At 40.1% G+C, this 20623-nt stretch overlaps 2 protein-coding genes across 6 annotated transcripts in view; one reads left to right on the top strand and one right to left on the bottom strand.

Annotated features, from left to right (window-relative positions):
- The window catches only part of ERP44 (endoplasmic reticulum protein 44), a 48164-nt gene extending 34604 nt beyond the window's left edge, over window positions 1-13560 (bottom strand). The window contains exons 1-2 of one of the 5 annotated variants that reach the window (XM_033512184.1): window positions 13461-13551; window positions 10863-10958 (exon numbers count right to left, since the gene is read on the bottom strand). In XM_033512184.1, the coding sequence (XP_033368075.1) occupies window positions 10863-10958; window positions 13461-13517 (153 nt within the window). In that variant the 5' untranslated portion in view covers window positions 13518-13551. Of the gene's footprint in view, window positions 1-5040; window positions 5100-6639; window positions 6791-10862; window positions 10959-12286; window positions 12353-13460 lie in introns of those variants that run through there. The other 4 variants (XM_033512183.1, XM_015617021.3, XM_033512185.1 and 1 more) reach the window with 4 other exon arrangements.
- Window positions 13561-13725: 165 nt separating this feature from the next.
- INVS (inversin) overlaps window positions 13726-20623 on the top strand; it is an 84979-nt gene continuing 78081 nt past the window's right edge. Inside the window, exons 1-2 of the mRNA XM_015617012.2 lie at window positions 13726-13837; window positions 17356-17525. Coding sequence (XP_015472498.1) covers window positions 17420-17525 — 106 coding nt within the window. The 5' untranslated portion in view covers window positions 13726-13837; window positions 17356-17419. The remainder of the gene's footprint in view (window positions 13838-17355; window positions 17526-20623) is intronic.

Below are 20623 nucleotides of genomic sequence, written 5' to 3'. Positions count from 1 at the left end.
TTGTAAGAGCCCCTGAATTTTGGCTTCAGAACCATCAATCAGGAACATCTTGCTGGCAGCATTCCCAGAAGCCCCGTAATGAACCACAAAGTTCAGAGCAGAGAGAGGTAACAGTAAATAGAGAATGCTGAGGGGAAATAAAAAAAGAACATTATTCACCCTCTCAGTGAGAGCAGTTCAACTTTCAGTTGTCACCACTTGATTCCAGACTGTGCCCAAACATTTTCATAACTTAGACTGACTGCTGCCATCCCTGATGAATATGCAGGGTTTTAATTGGTAATGCAAGCAGCTTTCATTATAAGACTTTGAGACAAAGATCTATTAATTCAAAACATTAACTAACAATCCCTTCTCAATTATATTCAAGTTTTCAGAGCAATTTTTAAATGGGTAACAAAAAGTAATTTTCTTGTAAGTTTTCACTTAAAAGCCATACCTTAAATTTAGTCCAGAAAATTAAAAATGCTCAAAATAAGCTACTTAAAAAAGATTTAATGATTGCAGTTACGAATGCTCAGAAGAACAGAGAAAAAAATCTAACTAAACAGAAATATGGGTAATATATAATTAGAAAAGTAAACTTACTTCTTCAACCTTAATAAACAGTTCACTTTCATGGTGTTTTAGCCAAACATTGCTGTAACTACACAGAGGTAAGTAGAGACTACCAGATTAAAAAGAAATAATGAAATTTTTTATCCTCCACATATCTTGTTGTATATTCCCATTTTAAGTGTGTGGAAGGAATATTTGGTGTACGTGCATATCTTATTAATACAAAAAAACTTATTTTCAAATGAAAATACTGGAAACAGAAGAATTCACAATTTATAATGCTATCCTTGAAAATCCAAATTATATTGATTTGACACACTAAATCAGGAAAAAGAACTCGCAGCTAATGATTCCTAAAACTGAACTTCACACATAAGCAAAGGAGTTGCAGGATTGTCCCATTTGACAGGGAATGGCTCACAGCTGCAGAGATCTCTTAATGGCCTGATAGCACAGCACCAAGGATTTCCAGAAAAATGGATCAGCTGACCTCTCAATAGTTTGTAAACAATCATTAGAGGACACAAGATATTAATTCAAAAAGTCCATTGCAGAGATGAGAATTAAACATCATTATCACAACATGCTGTCCAATGTATTGCATTTTTTTCCACAAAGCTATTAGTAGCAGAATTATGCACCCAAACACAATTCTAAAGCTTAAGTCTTTGGGCACAAACCTATGGATCATGGTCTTTAATAAAAATGTTTAAGTAAGGGCTCAAAAAAATGACATGAGGCATGTCAAAAAAAATGTCACAGAGATAAGCCCTGTAATATATTTCCAGTTGAATTATTTGTAACATTCAGTTATTTCTCTTGGCCTTTAGAGAAAAAGAGTAATCTCCATTCAGGGTTATGATCCACTGGTTTCCTTGCCTTATACATCCACATACAGAGAATGTAGCCCATATACCTTCAAAAGATGTAAACAGATGTCTGAACATCTGTATTAATTTGTGAATAACGTTCAGAGTGCCCCACATCTTCACAGATAGGAATCTACCTTAAAGTCTGTTTCACAGATTTAAAGCTACAAATTAAGCTCCCCAGGAAACTACTGAAAACTCTGAATCTTTAGATATTTTATTTACCAAGCTGCTTCTTGTAAACAAGCAGCCAGAATTCCCCTGAAAAAGAAAGGTCACATTTGTGCAGCTTTTTAGGAAAAAACACCTCATGTTCCGATAACTCTTTCTTTTCCCTTTTGCCAACTGCTCTGATTATTTGGCAACAACACAAGGATACACTTTCAAGAAGGAGTAACACACATAAAATACAAATGCAATCTCCAAAATGATTAGCACAAATTAAGCAGCTGTTGCTGTGTATGAAAGCCAGCACCCTCAAGGTCCACAACTTTTTAAAGCATGATCTAGCAATATGAAATAAAGGGCAGCTCAGTCTTGTCAAGACTTTGGTAAGGCTGGCAGAGCAGAGTAGCTTGCTGCCCCTTTTCACTAAGTCAAGGAAAAAGGCCCTGTTCTCTATTTTGGCCACTGCTATTAAATGTAAAACCCACTACCAAAAAATTTGTTGGAGACAGTTTAGATGTTAGAGACTGTGTACTTTTAACCCCATTCCTCATTACGGAAAGCAAAACACTACTCCTGTTATTCATTATAATCTACAGGCCTTCCTGTGCCCTTTATTGTAGTTTTTACACCGGACCATCACAGAACAAGAAATTAGCTTTTATTTTTCTTAAATAATACAAATGTATTTATGTTTTGTTCATTCCTGGACAGGTTGTGAAAAGGCACATTAAAATGAAACAAAAATTTTTATGTCTTTCTGTGGGAGGATTGACCATGGAATTCAGAATCTCTCCTTTAAAGCATAATCTTAGAGGAAGAAACCGAAAGTAGATGTAGCGTTTCCATAAGAAACCATATTTCTTATGTCACATGAATAATGGCTACCTTTTAATAATTTGAAGGATTTAACATATTAGTGGATAACTGTATTTTCTATCCTTGCTGCCTATACACATTCTACTGCTATAAAAATAAACACAATTTCTATTTTGACAAACTTTACTACATATTGTCTTTATTCTTCAATAAGACAAATCCAACTTTTTTTAAAGTGAAATTATGAACTCCAACACCTACTTGCTTCTAGCTGCTTAGCTTTTTATTAATTACACAATGTAGTTGTAATACTGAATACATTTTTTACCCTTCTCCAAAACATCAGGCTCTCCAGATCTTTGCCTTATCATGAAAGGTGGGAACTTTAGGCCAAGACAAACCTGTTCAGTTTTACCTTTCAGCTGGAACTTGTTTTAAGAGTGAGTATGAATTACTGTAACAACTGCTCAAATGCCAATATAAGGACTACCATAAACACACAGCAACTGGCCCTCCATAGGAAAAATACCCACAATGGACTGACACTGCTCTAAACCATGCAGCTGAGGCACTGGGTTAAGAGGGGAAAAAAAAGGTTGTAAAAGCAACAAATAGACAAACAAAATACTTAAATGAAAAATACAGCTGGGTCATTCTCCTCACCTAGTCTATCCAAAGGGATGCAAAACATACTGGTTTAACTTGAACTCTAAAGAGAAAGAACATAAGGGAAGACAAGTGGACAAGCCAGTCTCTAATACCACTCTTTAAACTGTAACATTTACCTTAATGCAGCTGCTTGTTTGTACTTCTGAATAACAAAATTCTTTTGAAAGCACAGAATCACAGCCACCATGAATCAGCTCATCCTTATTTGATGCTGAAGGTTATGATGGTTAGAACTAAACAACAGAGCAGAGCGTTAAATATATGGATGATTCTGTGGCAATTAGCAGCTCAAGTTAAATTTTGACCCTCTTCCACTTTTACTATTACATAGTCATGTTTAGCTCTGCAATCTCCACCACATCGATCCACATGTAACCACCCCAATTACTAAGCTCAGATCTAGAGCTTTCAGCACTAGTAACTTCCAGTATCACTATGACTCTCCTTGTGCTACAAATTTTGTTTTTCCCTCATCATGACTGAGATGCCACTTTTCCTCAAATTACCTTCTAATACTGCAGCAAGAGGATAAGGATTTGTTTTTACAGCTATCAAAAGACACCTACAGTAACTTGTGGTTTAGCCATCCGTGGTGTATGAAGAGTTTGCCCATACACTGAAACTACCGAGATTCAGTCCAGCTGTGTTGCTCCTCCTTTTTCTGAGAAATCAAAATGAGGAACACCTCTGAATTTCAAAATTACAAGCTTTCTAAAATACAATGGCATTCCCTTAACACTCTGAATTTCAGAATAAATCCACTTAAAATATAATCAAAACTTGCATTACTTTGGTAATGTTATTTTCTTCATTCCAGGCATAATTGTGATGCACACTCCACAAACTTCCACTCTACACATGCAAACTGCTAATCATAGCATATTAAAGCTCTTGGGACATCCATTAGCTTGTCTCTAGCAAGCAATTTTTAGGGAGCATTTATTATTTGCTACCTTAAAATGACATATGAGTGGTATATGATAATGGATAAGATCTTTCCAAATAAGTGGTGGGTCTGTGTAATAGAAATACACACAGCTGCATTCTAATTTACAAGTTGGCATTGGAAAAATCTCCCAATTCAAATGAGGAGGTAAAAAAAAAAAAAAGATACCTTTTTTACAAATTAATCCATTGGCTATCTTCTAGGGAAGAACACTGATTAAAGCAATGCTACCTCCTGAACCTGAAGAGAAAAATTGACCTTTGGGACCACAGCTGCAGGTACCTTGAAGAATGAGAGGCTAATTTCAGACTATGAGACCTATTTTCTTTCTACCCTGAACAGCTGCTAAGGTCCTGCACATATGCAGTCAATTTCTCCTGGATAACTCTGGACAGCAGAAGAATAAATAATGCAGAGGACAAGACACATGCCACAGATATTTTGAAATGCACAAAAGAAAATCATACAGAGGTTGGTCTTCTCTTCAAGGAATATTAAACCTGCCAGCTTCAAGCTGACTACCACAAAAACATCCAAGCAAGTATTCCAGACTGGTCCTAAAAATAGTATGAACACACTAACATGGTGCAGTCCTTGAACTGGGAGCAAGTTTTGGACACCCCAGCTCTGCAGTCAACCAGCTTTATGTAGCTATCTTACTGCTCACAACATGGAAAGCTGCTGCAACCAAAACTGTTACCAAAATCCTCAGCGAGGTATCACAGCTATTTACTGGCTTATTTAAAAATATTTATTATGTATATAACATCAATTATATGTAGACATTTGCATTGGTTTAGCAAATTCTGCTTGCCTATATTGACAGAAAAAGATTCTAAAAAGGCCTCTCCCCCTTCAATTATACCTTTTTAACCAAAGCAGATTTAAATGCCATTCCAAGGTAATTCCTGAGAGGCCTGAACACTTGCTGAGCTCCCTTCACTAATTAACGGATCATTAGTAGGAAAGAACCCCTAACTGTTCACCCCCTGCACCACATACTGTCTTAATTACCTTTGTGAAGCAACCAATTCGTCTTTCAGTTATTGTATCCAAAATCCCAAGTGAATTGACTCAAAAGGGAGAAAGAAAAAAAAAAAAGGAAAAAAGTTTTTCATATACACGTTTATGAAAATTCATAATTTTTATGACTGGCAAAGCATCTAGAAGCTAAGTGTTTCTAGCAAGAGTTAAGAAAGGGGATTTCAGTAAATTATGAGAGTCAGAAGTGATAGACTGACTAAAGGAACAAAAAGCTTTTCTTGGGATTACAAATATGGATACATCACTAAAAAAGCTTTCCCTTTGTGCAGCTTTTGAGAAAGTTAATTATATCATCACTTCATAATCACGACAGCTATGGGAAACAGAAAACACTATCACAGCTGTTGTTTGCTTTTTCCAGACCATTGGAACAGGCACCTATTCCTTGCCTTTCAAAATACTTCCTTGCAGAGTTCCTAATGAACAAGTTCTCTCTGTGTTTATGCCCAATTGCCACACGAATCCAGTTGGAGACAAAATATAAGCTTTACTGCCAGTTATTTTACAACAGAGATTAGACTGCTCTTCTCTCTTTTTCACAAATCTATGAAAATAAAACCCAAAAAGCCCTTGCAGATATTCACATTTTTTTTGGATGCACCTCAATGAAACACACAAGAAACAGGCAAGAATCACAGATGCCAAACAAGACAGAAGACAGGCTGGCTGCAAAAAAACATGCCAAGGAACCAGGTCATTTACCATACTTCATTTCTACATTTCTATGTTCTGCTCATGTTCCTGTTTCATGAACATCATTTAGGATACAAAGTTTCACTAATTAAAAGAAATCGAAGCCACAGAGAAGCATCTTGCTTTGAAACAATGTAGTAAACCATATACCTGAAATGTCTCTGTGAATTAACATATCCTTCATTTTAGACCCAAAGTGAAGCAGGTGGGAGATTCCACCACATAAAATGTGGAAACTTACATACTCCAGCAGACAAGACTTTGGACCTCCTGTGTTTCATTTCATTGCCACTGCTAATGCAACTTTTACACATATGGCTGGGGCTCACACTAAATCCCATCTATAATCTACTACAATATTTATTTTTTACCTAGAAGTATGTACGTCACAGGACCATTGAATAAAGTGACAAGACCTGAAGGCACTTGGGTCTTAATTCAGTTCACTCATAAAACACAACTCTGAAAGCAAAAAGAAACCCACAAGAGCCTGCTGACCTTCAAGGAGAATCCCTTCAGAGCTCAAAACCAATCCACTCTACTGGGCAGAAAGCTGGTATGGCAGACTTGCAAAAAAAAAGAGGGAGCAGACAGAAGGTAGAGGTAAGAAAAATACTTGGTAGGAAGAGAGAAACACTGCTTGAGCTGGCAACAGTCCAAGCTCAGCTGGAGTTGAGAGAGGGATGTTAAGGAAGGCTGGCAACAAAAGGAAGAGAGGAAGAGTAAGAAAATTGTAGGCCTGCTGCTCAGCTAGCAGGGGACATAGAGACAAAGTACACAGAAAAGGCTTAGACACTAAATATTGTCTTTGGCCAATTTTATACTGGTGAGCTCTGAGCCCATAGCAGAGTTCCAGGGAAAAGAAACATTACTCACATGAGTAGAAGACCAAGTTAGAACGTTCTTCAGCAACTGGGACGTACACAGAGCCACAGAACCAGACCAAATGTTTTCTCCCTGGGTCACCAGGCGAATTATGGAAACAAATTTTCTTTCCAGAAGCCACATCCATCCAGCATATATTTAGAATAAGTCAATCAATCTGTTTTCTGTGGCAAGACATTTAGCTCTGTAAACAAGGAAAGAGTACTGGACATTGTTTGCCTTGATTTCAGCAAGCTTCTAACACAGCACCTCAAAGGATCCTTAGACCTAAATTATTGAGGCATGAATTGAATAAGTGAACTATAAAGTGAGTGACACAGCAGCTGAACTGCTGAGCTCAAAGGGCTGTAAACAAAGATACCATGTCCAAGTGGCCTCTAAGGAAGTTACTCCAGACCAATACTGAGTATAAGATTTGTCTGTGGTAATGACCAGAAAGATGGAACAGAGTGTCTCCTCAGCAGTTCCCCAAGGACACAGGAACTGGGTGAAGTGCTTTAGAAGCTAGAGGGAATGTCTGCTATTCAGAGACAACTCAAATGGCTGGAGAAGTGACTTGACAGAAACCTTCCAAAGTTCCACAAAGCCAAAGTCCTGTATCTCTGTTGGAATAACCCCATACAGGCTGAGAGCCAACCAGATGGAAAACAGCTTTGCAGAAAAGGTCTTGGGGAGCAAGTTGAACAGGAGTCAGCAGCATGACCTTGCAGCAGAGACAATCACACACTGGGCTGTGTTATCAAAAGTGTAGCCAGCAGACCACAGGAAGTGATTATTTCCTTTCATCTGGCACTTGTGTGAGCACATGTGAAGGATTCTGCCCAGCTTTGGGACTGCCTGTACAAGACATTAACATATGGAAGTGAAGCCCAGCAGATGGCTATGAAGGTGAGTAGTGACTGGAGATCAGAGTATACAAGGAAAGGCTGAGACAGCTGCATTTGTTCAACCTCAAAGAAAAACTATTACTGCTGCTACCAGCAACCTAATCAGAGGTTATAGAGAAGACAGAGCCAGACTCTTCCCAGAGATGCAGTGACAGGACACGAGACAATGTACACAATCCACATCTCCAGACAGACTTTTCAAAGAAAACTTGAAATAAAGTTTCCATTCAACACCAAAACAGGTGACCAGACAAGTTGCAGAACCTCCATCCCTGGAGTTATGTGAGACAACTGGAAAAAAACTGAGCAATTCCATCCAAGTTACTCTTGCACTGAGCAGGGAGTAATACCAGATGACTTTAAGAAGTCCTTTAAAATTTAAATGATCAAACTTCCAGTGGCAATCAAAAAACAGAACTAGAACTCTGCAGCTTGATCCTATCAGGTAAACACAGTGAGACTCTCAATACCCCCCTCCATGAAAGCTCTCTTGCTAAAGCCAGACATAGGTCAAGAAACAAGAGATGGAAGAAACAGAACATTTACCATAATAAGAACAGATGAAAAGGAGATTTACTGCATTCAGATGAAAAGGACATTTACTATGTTCAGCAGAAACCTTGTGCTGCACATATGATTACCAGTTATTTGCTGAAATAACCTGCCTTTAGGTAACTATATGGAATGTTCTGTCCTCGCTGCTTTCACCATTCCAGCCACTATATAGTTTAAGGCACAGAGCACTGCATTTTGTATTTTGCTTAGTGCCACTGTAGAGGACAACATTTATGTCCTATCAGCCACCCAAAGTGCAGATCTTGTGGATCACTACCATTAAAAGGTCTATGTGCATGCATGTGAAGGAGCTTCCAGGTTTGTTTCACTCCTAGAAGAAGCTCCAAGTCACAGGTGCTTATCTGGAAGACAGTACTGGAATTTTGCACGTTTTCATGGCATGAATGGCTGGCTCCTAGCTATAAAGACTATTGTCAGGGTAGAAGTTTCTCAGTAGTAGCATATGTAAAAATAGGAAAAAATACAAAATTGCTTTTAAGTATACCTTGTTGCTTTTTGTAAGGCACTTTTACCAAAGCATGATTAAATGTGGAAACCATGCTACAGCTGGTTTGGAAAAACACAGCACCCTCAACCAGCAGTGAAAAAAACATTCTGAGTAAGTGTTAAAGTATAGCAATAATTTTGCAGAATAACCCTTAACAATGTAAAAAGAAATACCTGAGAGACAGTGAATTTGAAAATAAAATTAGTCAAACTTCTAAAATCTTATCTATGAACTTTTTGTAATTAGACTATATGAGCACTTCACATTACTAACAGTTTTGGAAAAGAAAATTGCATGTGTTTCTACTGATGGTTAGGATGCTCCTGATGAAGGAGCACATGTCAGGGAGAGAAAAAGGTAAAAGGCAGAATTCTCAAAAGGAAATTTTATCTCACTTCCTTTCCTAATTCTCTATAACACACCTCTCCTCCTCTACTTCTCCAGGAGCTTTCTCCAGCTTGGAGTTTTGGAAGAAAATATTCCTTAGGCTCTGATCTCTGCAGCCTGTATTGCTTCTTCTTACGTCCCCAAATGTTCCTGTGTTTCCTCCTCTAGACCATCAGAGAACTTACTCAATGAACAAGTTGTTGTTAATGCATCCAAACCCACTTAAAGCATTATTAATGCACTTGTTTTTGAATGTATCTCTAGACTCTCCTGAAGAGGTTTTGAAGAAGGCCTGGTATAAAATTTACAGCATATTTGTACACTTGCCTTATGCGTAAGACAATTCCCTCCCCTCAAACAAACAAAATATCTGGAAGCTATACAAGTGAGGCTTACAAAAGAGTCGGCAAGGTGAAAAATTGGTTCTCCTGAATAGCAGCATACAATCCTTAAGTCTTTCAAATGAAACAGGTTTGATTTACACATACAGAACGTGGCAATTCTTCTTTCTTGAGAAAGCAATATAAGGACCTCTTGCTTAAGAAAGCTGTCCTGCCAAAAAACTACAAAAAAACCCAACCAAACAAAAACCAAAGCTGATTATGGAGGCGAACAGTAAGGATATCACAAGAAAAACCAAGGAGTGAGTTGTCACAGCCACAACAACAGAATCTCTGATATTTTAATGTCAATAACTCATTTATACATTTTCCAGCATTGTTTGAGTCTTCTGTTCAAAGAAACAGTTCAGTTTCTTCTCTCTTCACTCCTGAGCACTCCAAACAGGAAACTTGCCCATCCTATGGCACAGCACAAAGAATACAAGTTGTCTTCATAAGAATTCAAGACTTCCCTGCTTCCTCTCTCCAAAGCAGACTGTTCCTCAGTTGCCTAGTATTTCCTTTTGGAAAAACACAGCATCCTCAACCAGCAGTGAAAAAAACATTCTGAGTTTTTTCTGAGAAATCATGGGCAGATGATGGACAACTCAGAAGTCCTGTGCTACTCTTGAAGGGAACCCATTTCATTGTATAAACCTCAGTGGTCTAAATTTTGCCTGTAATTACAATTTCTGACTCATACTCACATTCAGAATATAATATTTTGAGCATCAGTCTCAATTACAAAATTAGTTTTCTAATACAAATGCAGAGAGAGGCAAATGCACAGATATACACTCCAGGCATAAAATTTAGAGTTCAGCTTCTCTTTGGGCAACTCACTACACATTTAACACTAAACTAAAAGACAATTTTTATTTAATTTTATTTTCATTACTTGGGTACTTGCTGTCATATTATCAAGACATGAAAGGCAGTGGCAGCAAAACAAGAAACAAAAATACTACCCTACAGTATTTTTTTCCAGTTAGGAACTTCCCTTTTCATTTCCTCATTCCCTCAATGAAACATTCATTTCACATTCCCTCACTATCCGTTGGTGGTTTCCTCCAGCCACAGCTTTTGCTCAGGGGCACTGTGCACAAGCCTCCCAGGGAAGGACTGAGCAATACAAGTGCCTCTCAAACACATGCAGAAGAAGTAGGTGCAACAGTGTCTTGTTCTAGAATCTTCTTTAAAGGCAAAGTATACCTGACTGCGAGTACAGGCAAACATATAGAATGATTGGACAGAGCAAAGCCAAAAAGCCACACCTTGCCTTAGGGGAGAATATGATGAGACACTCTTCCATCAGCATTTATTCCACTGTCTTGGATTCATCTTAAAGATCTGTCCTGCCCAGTATTAAGCAACATACCAACAAGGCAGAAACATCTCACTCTCCAAGGGCCCCCATGACATTACTATGCATCTCTTATTTCAGTCTTGCAAACTGCTGTACAAGACCCACCACAGCCTGTGCCATGCCCTGCTCACCTCTCCACTCAGCTCTGGAGGCAGAGGTCGTGCCAGCCTGTGTCTCCCCTGTCCTCTCTCCAGTCTCCTTTCAACTCCCAGCAGCCCAGTACAATGCTGAGAAATTAGAAGGGCAAAGAGTTGTGCTGAGACTGCAGGTATCCCCTTAGCACTGCAATCTCCCTCATGTCAACCCAAACTTCAGTGAGACCAGGGAAGAAGGATATTAGCATGAGACACAAAGCCCTTTACAACTGTAGTGATCTCCTACTGTCAAACTTTAGACAACAGAATTTCTTTTGATTTGACATTGTATCTTTTCTTCTTTTTTTCAGCAGATTAAATTCTCATCTGGAAAATAAACATGCTTATCCAAAAGTCTGGAAAAGAATTCCTGTTAACTTCATAGCTACTACTAAGCAAGACCAGCTTGGTAAGCTGTTTTTGCAGCTACATATCACTGTGTAACACTAATAAATTGACTTATCCACAAAACATGCCATGCTCCAAAAGCCTCTGTTAGGTGGCACATTCTTTAGATGTGGAGCACAAGGCCAAGTTGCATTGCTGGTATTAAGTATTCGCGGCAGCTGACAAGAAAAACAAAGTTACCAGAACTTCAAAGCTAATCTGATACACCTTATCAGAGACACTGAATAGCACAAGAAAATAAACAACACACTTCTACAAAGTTTCTTCAGCCTTTCTAAAGAAAGAGGATCCCCTCACAGTCCTAGACTGCTCAGAACTTTTCCAAAACTCTTTAACAAAGGAATGGTTCATTGGCATGATTCATGTACCTAGGCATCTTACAACACAGGGCCATGGCTGTTATGACACTAAATAATTACACTGATAACATTACACTTAATTCTATTTTTTAAAAAAAAACAACTGTATTCTTCTTAAAGTTTTATGTGTACAGTTCTTTTAAATCACATTAGAAATGGGTTTAAATGACCTATACACAAAGAAACAGCAGAAAAAATACAGACAAGTTGCAGATCATAGCTATTTCCTGATGGTTTTCTTTTTTGTTGGCAAACATAGTTCTAATTGATGCATATTTAATTTGCATTGATCAACTGTGCTATGAAGAAAGAAAAACTCACTAACTTGGGCCCACTTTTTCAAATTTGTAGTTGTCTATTTAATGGACACATTCCATGGTGTCTTTAAACAGTACACACTCCTTGGTTTTGCTCATTAGTCTGTATTTAAAATAATAGTGAAAACCAATCTAGCACATAAACGATATTGTTTTAATACACAGATGTGACTGAAAAGTATGAGGTTCCTCACTTCAGTCTCTCATATAGTGTTTTAGTATGCTATTGCTGTCTATATATAAACATTTCAAACATGTTTTTTTAAACCCTACCAATCACACGTGTTTTCTAACCCTGAAATGACAGCACGTTCATTTTACTTTAACCAGAGCTTACCCAGGTAGAAGTGCTCATTTCAAAGGGATAATGAGTACTTGTTCTGTTCATTGCGGATGTGTCCTCACATTCCCAACCAGTTCCTCCATTCATTAGCAGCTGTATTACTCTGTGCTCCTCTCTGGACTTCTAGAGATCTAGCCACCGTTACCTCCAATTATTCTTTCATTTTCTGGCCCATTTTATTCTCCCAAATGTTTAAAGTAGATTGATTAAAATCCTTAGTATCTTAAGAGAAAAATCCCATTAAAATTTATCCACACCAAGTCCTCCTTATTTCTTCAAGTCATGTTACGAAAGGTGCAGAATCTGGCCCAATACATCTCTGGAAAAGTAAGAATCACTACACCAGCCTGTTTGTTTGGGTTTTTTTGTTTTTTTGGTTTTTTTTAAACAAAACAAAACAAAATAAAAAAAATAAAAAAAAACAGAAAAAAAAAAAAGAACTATAGTACAGGCAACTTATCTCCACAAAGCACACACATCAGTGATTGCATTTGTGTACTGGCAAAGCCGGAAGGTGGCTTAGGTCATGCATGTAATGCCAGCCTAAAAAAAAATGCTGTAGTCTGACAACTAAAGATCACAGAATCAATGAGGCTGGAAAGGGCCTCTGAGACAATCGAGTTCAACCTATGACCCAACACCACCGTGTCAACTAGACCACTGCACTAAGTGCCACATCCTGTCATTTCCTGAACATCTCCAGGGACGGTGACTCCACCACCTCCGTGGGCAGCCCATTCCAGTGTCTAATCACCCTTGCTGTGGAGAAATTCCTCCTCACGTCCCACCTACACCTCCCCTGGTGCTGGCTGCCTGGCAGAAGAGGCCGCCCCCCACCTGCCACAGCCTCCTTTCAGGGGGCTGCAGAGGGGCCCCGTCACGGCCGTTCCCGCCGGCTCCGGCACCCGAGGAGCCGGGGCGAGGCCGCAGCGCCCGCCTGGCCACTGCCCCGGGCCCGGGCCCGGGCGCGGCCCCACCCCGTGCGCGCAGCCTATCGGCCTCGGCCACACCGCCGGCGCCGCTCCCGACCTCCCGCCCTCCCTCCTTCCCGGCCGCGGGCACCTGCTGGGCGGGGGAGGGGAGCGAGAGCAGAACCCCGAGCGGGGCCCGCCGGCCACCCGAGCCGGCGCGGGGAAGGGAAGGGCAGCAGGGAGCCGGCGGCTTTTACCAGGAGGAGCAGGAGGCAGCCAGGGTCAGGCAGGAGAGGGAAGATGGCGGGTCTCATGGTAGATCGGGCGCCCGGGAGCGGGGAGGGGAGAAGCGCGGCTCCCACTCTCCGCGGCGGCGGCTCCTCCACTTCCCCCCGTCGCCAGGAAACACCCGGGCAAGTTCCACCGCGGGGCCCCGCGCTCCGCCGCGCACGCCCGGGGCACGCCGGGAGCCGTAGTTCCGGGAAGGGGAGGGCAAGGAGGAGGAGAAGGAAGGGAGAAGGACGGAAAAGAGAGAGAGAGGGAGGGAGGAGGAGTGGATCCCAGAGCGCACCGGGGCTGCCCGCGGGGCGGTGCCTGGAGGCGGCGGCGGCGCGATGGGAAGGGCGGAGTGGAGGTGAGTTACGGGGCGCAGCTGCAGCGTCGGGCAGGGGAGAAGGAGGGAGGGAGTGGCGGAGGCGGCGGCTCTCGTGGTTTGGCTGAGGGAGGGTTAACCCTTCCCGCCTTGGTGGCGCGGGTGTCCTGGGACACCGCACCCTCTTCCGCTCTGGATCGCTCCCTGCCAGCCCCCAGAGACCGTCCGCGTTTCCTTCGGATCCCGCCGTGTACTGGGCACACGGGTTTGGCTGTAGGGAATATGAGAAGGGGCTATTTGGGCACTGTGCGCCTTGTGGTCTTCGTGTCCTCGGAGTTTGGGAGGAAACTTTCTGCTTGGAAGCCTGTGTGTGACGGGGCAGAGCGGCTGCTGGGAGGGTCGGGAAACTTTACTTTGAGCGGGACGTCATCGCTGATGTTTATCCCTTGGCGCTTCAATAGATTTGCGCTTTCAGTCGCTTCCTCAGTTGTAAATGCTGAAAATTAACAACACCCAAAATTCAGGGCTTCGCCCCCTTCCAGTAAAACTTCGGACCTTAGAGAATACGTACATGCTCTGAGACCTTGCAGAGCTGTTTCAAAAAGATCACAGCAAGCTGCGCTTTGCCTTTGTCACATTTCCAGTATGTACCCGAGTGTAAGGAGGGAGACGGGGTGTAACACCATTTAAAAGAAAATCCTTTACATCAGCCTTTTCCAAGTCAAGACTGACTTGGTTTCAAAGAAAGCCTGACAAGCTCCGACTTTGTAAGACCCTGCAAAAATCTTGTGGCCTGTCAGTTTCATGAGCTGCAAACACTCACACGCAAAGATGTACATACAAGTGATTTTTTTTTTATAGTTTGAAATTTAAACTTAGCTTTTATCAGTTCACCTATGACTACCTTAAGAACTTGTGCTCTTTGATCTGTAAAATGAACATCTTGTGCGCTAACTCACATTTGAAAACCTTTGATATTTTTTCAAAGCTCAGTCTTCACTTGGAAACTATCAATAAAATTTGATAGCATAGTTGTGCTATTATGTACAAATTTTCACAACCTCATGTTTTGCTGAATAGAAAAATGATGTAAATCTTGCTATCTGCATAATGCAAAGTAGACATATCGTAGTTTGGTTGGAATTTCACACACCTTGAAGAGGCCTTGGTGTCCATGTGAGTGTCCCTTCATTTTGTGACTTGTGAAGGCTCATATTTTACTATAAGTTAGCTTAAAGAAGCAAAGTGAATAATTTATTTGATTCCAGTAATATGATGCATATAATAAATAATTCCAATTATGTAGCATTTTATAAGCAGATTTTTTTCTTATTTCTTGATTTTTATTGAAATTGTCTCATTGTCAATGAGGATTTTAAAGCAAGTCTTCCAGACTGCAGTTCATCTGTTTATTATATATATGAGAAAAATATCTGAGGAATGTTTAAAAATTTTCCTTTTCTAGTCCCTCTTAATATTTCAGAACTTCTCTGATGCAGAATTAGCCCATTCAATGGAATCATGTCAGTTCACTAAGAATTGGTGTAGAGATAATGAGTTGCTTCTCTCACCTCTACGATTATGAACACTTTATAAAGAAGTAACTGTTGCTTTCATCTAGAAACTATTAACATCTTTCATTATTAATTCTCTTCTGTATGCAGTCAGTTTTATGGAAAAAATATTGTCAGTGTTATTGGGATGTTGCTGGTTTTTCACTAAGTTATTTGGTATTTGTTGAACTTTATGATACTGGCCCTGGATTTCTTATATTTTAGTTTATTTGTTGAGAGGTAAAATGTGAAGAAAATGGAGCAACTAGATAGTAAGATCCCCTGAGAAAATGCTTTTGTAGGTATTGGGAACCATCAGTGTGGGTCACTTCTTAAGCATCACCTCCTAAGGGCACAGGAGATGTCACTTCCAAAACGTAAGAAATCAAGCACATGAGGTAGAAGGCTGGCTTGGCTGACCAGGGATCTTCTTTTGAAGCTAATGGAAAAAAGAAGGTGTATGCCCAATGGAAGTAGGGTCAGGTGACACATCAGTTGATGGAATCTTTTTGGATTTCAGTAAAGCTTTCAATACTGTCTCTCAGAGTATTCTCCTGGACAAAATGTCCAATACACAACTGGGTAAACACAGCATGTGCTGGGTGAGCAACTAGCTCATGGGTCAGGCACAAAGGGTTACAGTGAATGGGGTGACATTAGACTGGGGACTTGTCACTAGTGGGGCACTGCAGGGCTTCATCCTTGACCCTGTGATTTTCACTATCTTCGTTATTGACTTGGATGTGCAGCTGGAAGGGATGCTGAAGAAGTTTGCAAATGGTACAAAATTTGGAGGAGCTGTTATCTCCCTCAAGGGAGAAGAGGCCCTGTAAGAGAGACCTCGACAAGTCAGGGGACTGGGCAATCACCAACTGTGTGAAGTTTAACAAGGCAAAGTGGTGGATTCTGCACTTGGTTGTATGAAAAGACTGGGGAATGAGATGCTGGAAAGCAGTGCTGTGGAAAGGGACCCGGCTGATGCCAAGTTGACTATGAGTCAGCAGTGCCCTGGCAGCCAGGAGGGACAACCCTGTCTTGGGGGACATCAGGCACAGCATGGCCGGCCAAGCAATGGAGGGGGTTGTCCTGCTCTGCTCTGAGCTGGGGCAGCCTCACCTCCAGTGCTGGGGGCAATTCTGTGTGACACAATATAACAAAGGTATTAATCGATCAGAAAGTGTCCAAAGGAGGGCAATGAAGATGGAGAAGGGCCTCAAGGGGAAGCCATGTGAGGAGGAGCTGAGGTCACTTGGTGTGTTCAGCCTGGAAAAGAGGAGACTGCGAGGAGACCTCACTGCAGTCACAACTTCCTCATGAGGGGAAGAGGAGGGGCAGGCACTGATCTCTTCTCTATGGCAGGACCAGTGACAGGACCCAAGGGAATGACCTGAAGTTGTGTCAGGGCAGGTTTAGGCAGGATATCAGGAGAAGGTTCTTCACCCAGAGGATATTTGAGCCCTGGAACAGGCCCCCCACTCATTGGTCACAGCACCATCCTGCCAGAGTTCAAGAAGTGTTTGTACGCTGTTCTTGGTTACATGGTGTGATTCTTGGGCATGTTCAGTGCAGGGCCAGGAGCTGGACTTCAGTGGTCCCAGCATGTCCATTCCACTTTGTGATATTCTGTCGTTCTGTACTGCAGAATTATAATAAGTTCATACTTCATAACAAACTTAATTGGTTACAGAATTAAAGCATACATGGCAGCATTCTGAAGAATAATCTGTTTGATTTATAGAGAAACACTTTATTGAATTTTGCAATGGTTTTGGACTGAAATTTGTGTTTAAGGCAATGAAACCACAATATATAGGTAGGTATTTCTTAATGCAGGCTATTTTTCTGGTGAATTTTGGCTAGAGGTAGATTTAATTCACAGATAAACCCCACAATTTTTCTTCAATGTTTTTAACAGAAGTTTATTCTCTTTAGATTGTTTGAATAATGTTAATGACTTAATATGAAAATAATTCTGTTTTATTAACGTGGTTTGGGGTTTTTTCCTAGAACTGAATTTCTACAAAAAATGCTGGTGGCACAGATCTGACCTATAGTAATACCTTGGAAGAGTATGAATATTTCAGCAAACTGCCTCTTCAGTGGTTCCTCATTAGCATCTGAAGTGCATGCTGCTGCTGTTAATGGAGATAAGAGTACCCTCCAAAAGCTAATAGCAGGTAAATGTTTTTATTGTAGATGCATTTGGATTGCTTCAGAACTGAAGCTTTTTGGTTTTGACTTACAGCTCTGATCTTTAAGATATTTTTGATTTTTTGATTATATGTGCTTCTAGAATAAATGTTGCCCTGAAAATATGACATATTTTTCTTACTTTTTATTACTTGTTCCCTTTGATACTTCTTTGTGAAGTAAAATAGAAAATTGTTAAGTTATAGAACCCCTTTCACAAAATTTGAAGTTCTGGAGAAGTGCTTTGTGCTGAAATACTTTGGCTGCAAATATTTATTTTTTTTAATTTCTTTTTGGGAAATTTGATAAATGTACTTTTCCAGATAATTTATTACAGTTTCTGAAGTCTTGGCATTGTGTAGTATTTGTGAACAAAATGAGCCAGCCTTTCTTGTTACTTTGATTCTCATAGATTGGCAGTGTTTCAATGGAGAAATTAAAGGTAGTGGGAAAGTCTAGTCCTATTGAATCTGAAGTAAAAAAATAATAATTCCTGTCCATTGAAAAACTCAGGATTTTGCTTTCCCTTGCTCTCCAGGAGTGATATCACATTCAAAGTTAAGAGTTTTCAAAAGCAGTATATATTCTGTGCTCTGAAAACAGTCTTGCATATATTTGGAAGGCTGCCACATGATAGGTGAAGACTTGGATTTTTCAGAGCTTCTGATTAAATGCAGTTCCAGGTGATACTGAAGAAGTTCCATATGCTCAGCATTTTTTGGAAAATCCTATTCCCAGAGCTTAGCAAGGGTTGAAGGACTGTGAAACAGTAAGAGGCACCATCTGTATTTATGCCACTTACTGTCAGTTTTAATGTGTGTGAAGAATGTAATGTTAATAGCATGAAACCAGCAGTCAGGGTTCTTTATGTATCTTCTGCTGACCTGTGTTGAAGGCAAGGTGAAGACCTGTGTGGATCTGTTGTCCAAGCTGTACAGAAAGCAGCAAGGGGCTCTTCTTTACGAGGTGTATCTAATTTTGTCAAAACATAACTAGAACTGACTTGTCTTCAACAGGAACACATTTGAGGGAACGGATAGAAGGAGGGAACTTATAGAAGCTGCACTTGTTGAAACAGTTATATTTTGTTGGACCTTCAACTTTATTTTGTCATATGATGGTTCAAACATATACTGTTTGCATTTAATGCTATCTGTTTGCTCTTTTTAAAAACATTTTATAAACAGCAGATGATACAGAGATACTTCTAGAAATCTGTGAGATTCAAATACAATACAAAATAGCTTTAAATACCTGGGTTTCTAAATCACCCTTTTGCCTGCATGTAGAGGTGGAAAAAGGTCTGGGCTTTCAAATCCTGAAGAAGCAATGAAGAGTTTTTGCTAACTTCAGTGTGTTTTTGTTAATCTCAGCCAAAAGACATATTTTTGAAAACGCTAAGGAAAAAGTATTTCTTGTTGCTGGTACATCTTGTCAAATATACCACAAAACAGCCATTAGAATCAGTTAAGGAAATTGCTCTTCTTTTAATGATGATCATGCAGTAACAAGAGAAAGATGCTATTTTACTTCTGCATGGGAGAGAAAACTGCACAATCCTTGTAGCATTTGCTGTACTAGCAAAATTTGGCTTTTCTGCCTTGCCGTGTTTTTACAGGATATGACACAGACCTTACTTTTGCCAGAACTGGACCAAAAAGGAAAAAAAAAAACCAAAAAAACTTCACATATTGCCTAGCAGAAGAAGAATGCTTTAGAGTAATATTTTTAGCTGTTTACCAGTAACTGTTGAAAGTATAACTTGATGCCAGAAGCAAACTGAGCGATCGGTGCTATTCACCGATTTTCTAATACAGCCAAGCTTTGCATATCTTGGATACATAGCTAGTGGTGGATGCAGCAATGAAAAGTCTTGATTTTCTCCTCCTTTCAGGGAGGACCTTTTAGCCCTAAATTCATGATTACTTTCCTCAACATGCTTTTCTTCTTCAGTTATTAACATAGGAGGGGTATAGATGCTAGCCAAATGGTCTCTTAGAGCAGCCCCTCAAACCTCTTTGGTGATTTTTTCTTCTGCCATCTTTAGCTTGGGGAGTGTGTGTGGCTGTATACAAACATAGATGCTTTATTTGCATATAATTAGAGTATGGATGAATTTTAAAGGAGCAACTGTTTGAAATAATACAGCATGTTCTGGATGTTTTGTTCTTTTTGACACCCTGTGCCAGAAAGAGGCACAGGCAGAATCAAAGGTAAGTAGAAAATTAATTTAGAGAAAGGGGGCTTTGGAACTAAGTGTCTCTGTATGTTAACTGCTGCTAGTGCTTAATCACAGGACTTTCTAAAAGGCCTGTGGATTAAATACCATGAGGTACATATCATGTATTACCAGTGTTGTAACAGAAGCGTGCTTACTGTTTACATTGCATGAGTTGTCCTGTACTGTGCCATGTTGTTTTAGAGTTGTATGTTCTTGGGCTTTGGGAAATGCTCACAGTATTTTCTTTCCTGTGTTTTTACACCACACTGAACATGTCTTTAATTAACAGTTCTTCAGCATTGAAATCCATCTGTATGATTTTGATCCTAAGGAAAAAAGTGAGCAAAAGTTTATTTTGTATTTGGAGGATCGTTTTCCATTTTATGCTTTGGGAAGAGGCATCTAATTTAATTTTAATTTAATTTAATTTAAGAACATCATAATGATTACAATAGTCATTTTACTGAAGTGTCTGTTCAGTCCAGCTCCTCATTCTAAAACCCTTATCATGCACTGCTTGCATCCTAATGCTTCTAAATCTCTGATGTGATGTTTCATTGTAAATTTTAACTAAACTATGGGTTACAGATATGCAGTTGTGTGCTATTGTTTGATCCTCCTCTCTACTTCTCTCTTGCCTGTTGTACATTGTGGGAGGTAGAATAAATTTGAGGTGCTGCAGCAGGCAAGATTCTTGCAAGTGAGAAGAAATTATCTATCCTTTAACAATTAGGGGGAATTCACACCCTCCTGCTGCCCTTTCTCCTTTTCTGGTTTGAAAAAATGCATAGAGATGTTAAGAGTCTGATAGAACTGCTTGCATAGAGTGTGAGGAAGTGATGAAGTACAGCTGTGAGAGTTAAA

Source organism: Parus major, chromosome 2 (assembly GCF_001522545.3).
Source record: "Parus major isolate Abel chromosome 2, Parus_major1.1, whole genome shotgun sequence".
Classification (NCBI taxonomy): Eukaryota; Metazoa; Chordata; class Aves; order Passeriformes; family Paridae; genus Parus; species Parus major.
The sequence above is the reverse complement of the archived record's forward strand: the minus strand, read 5'-3'. Positions and strand labels throughout refer to the sequence as shown.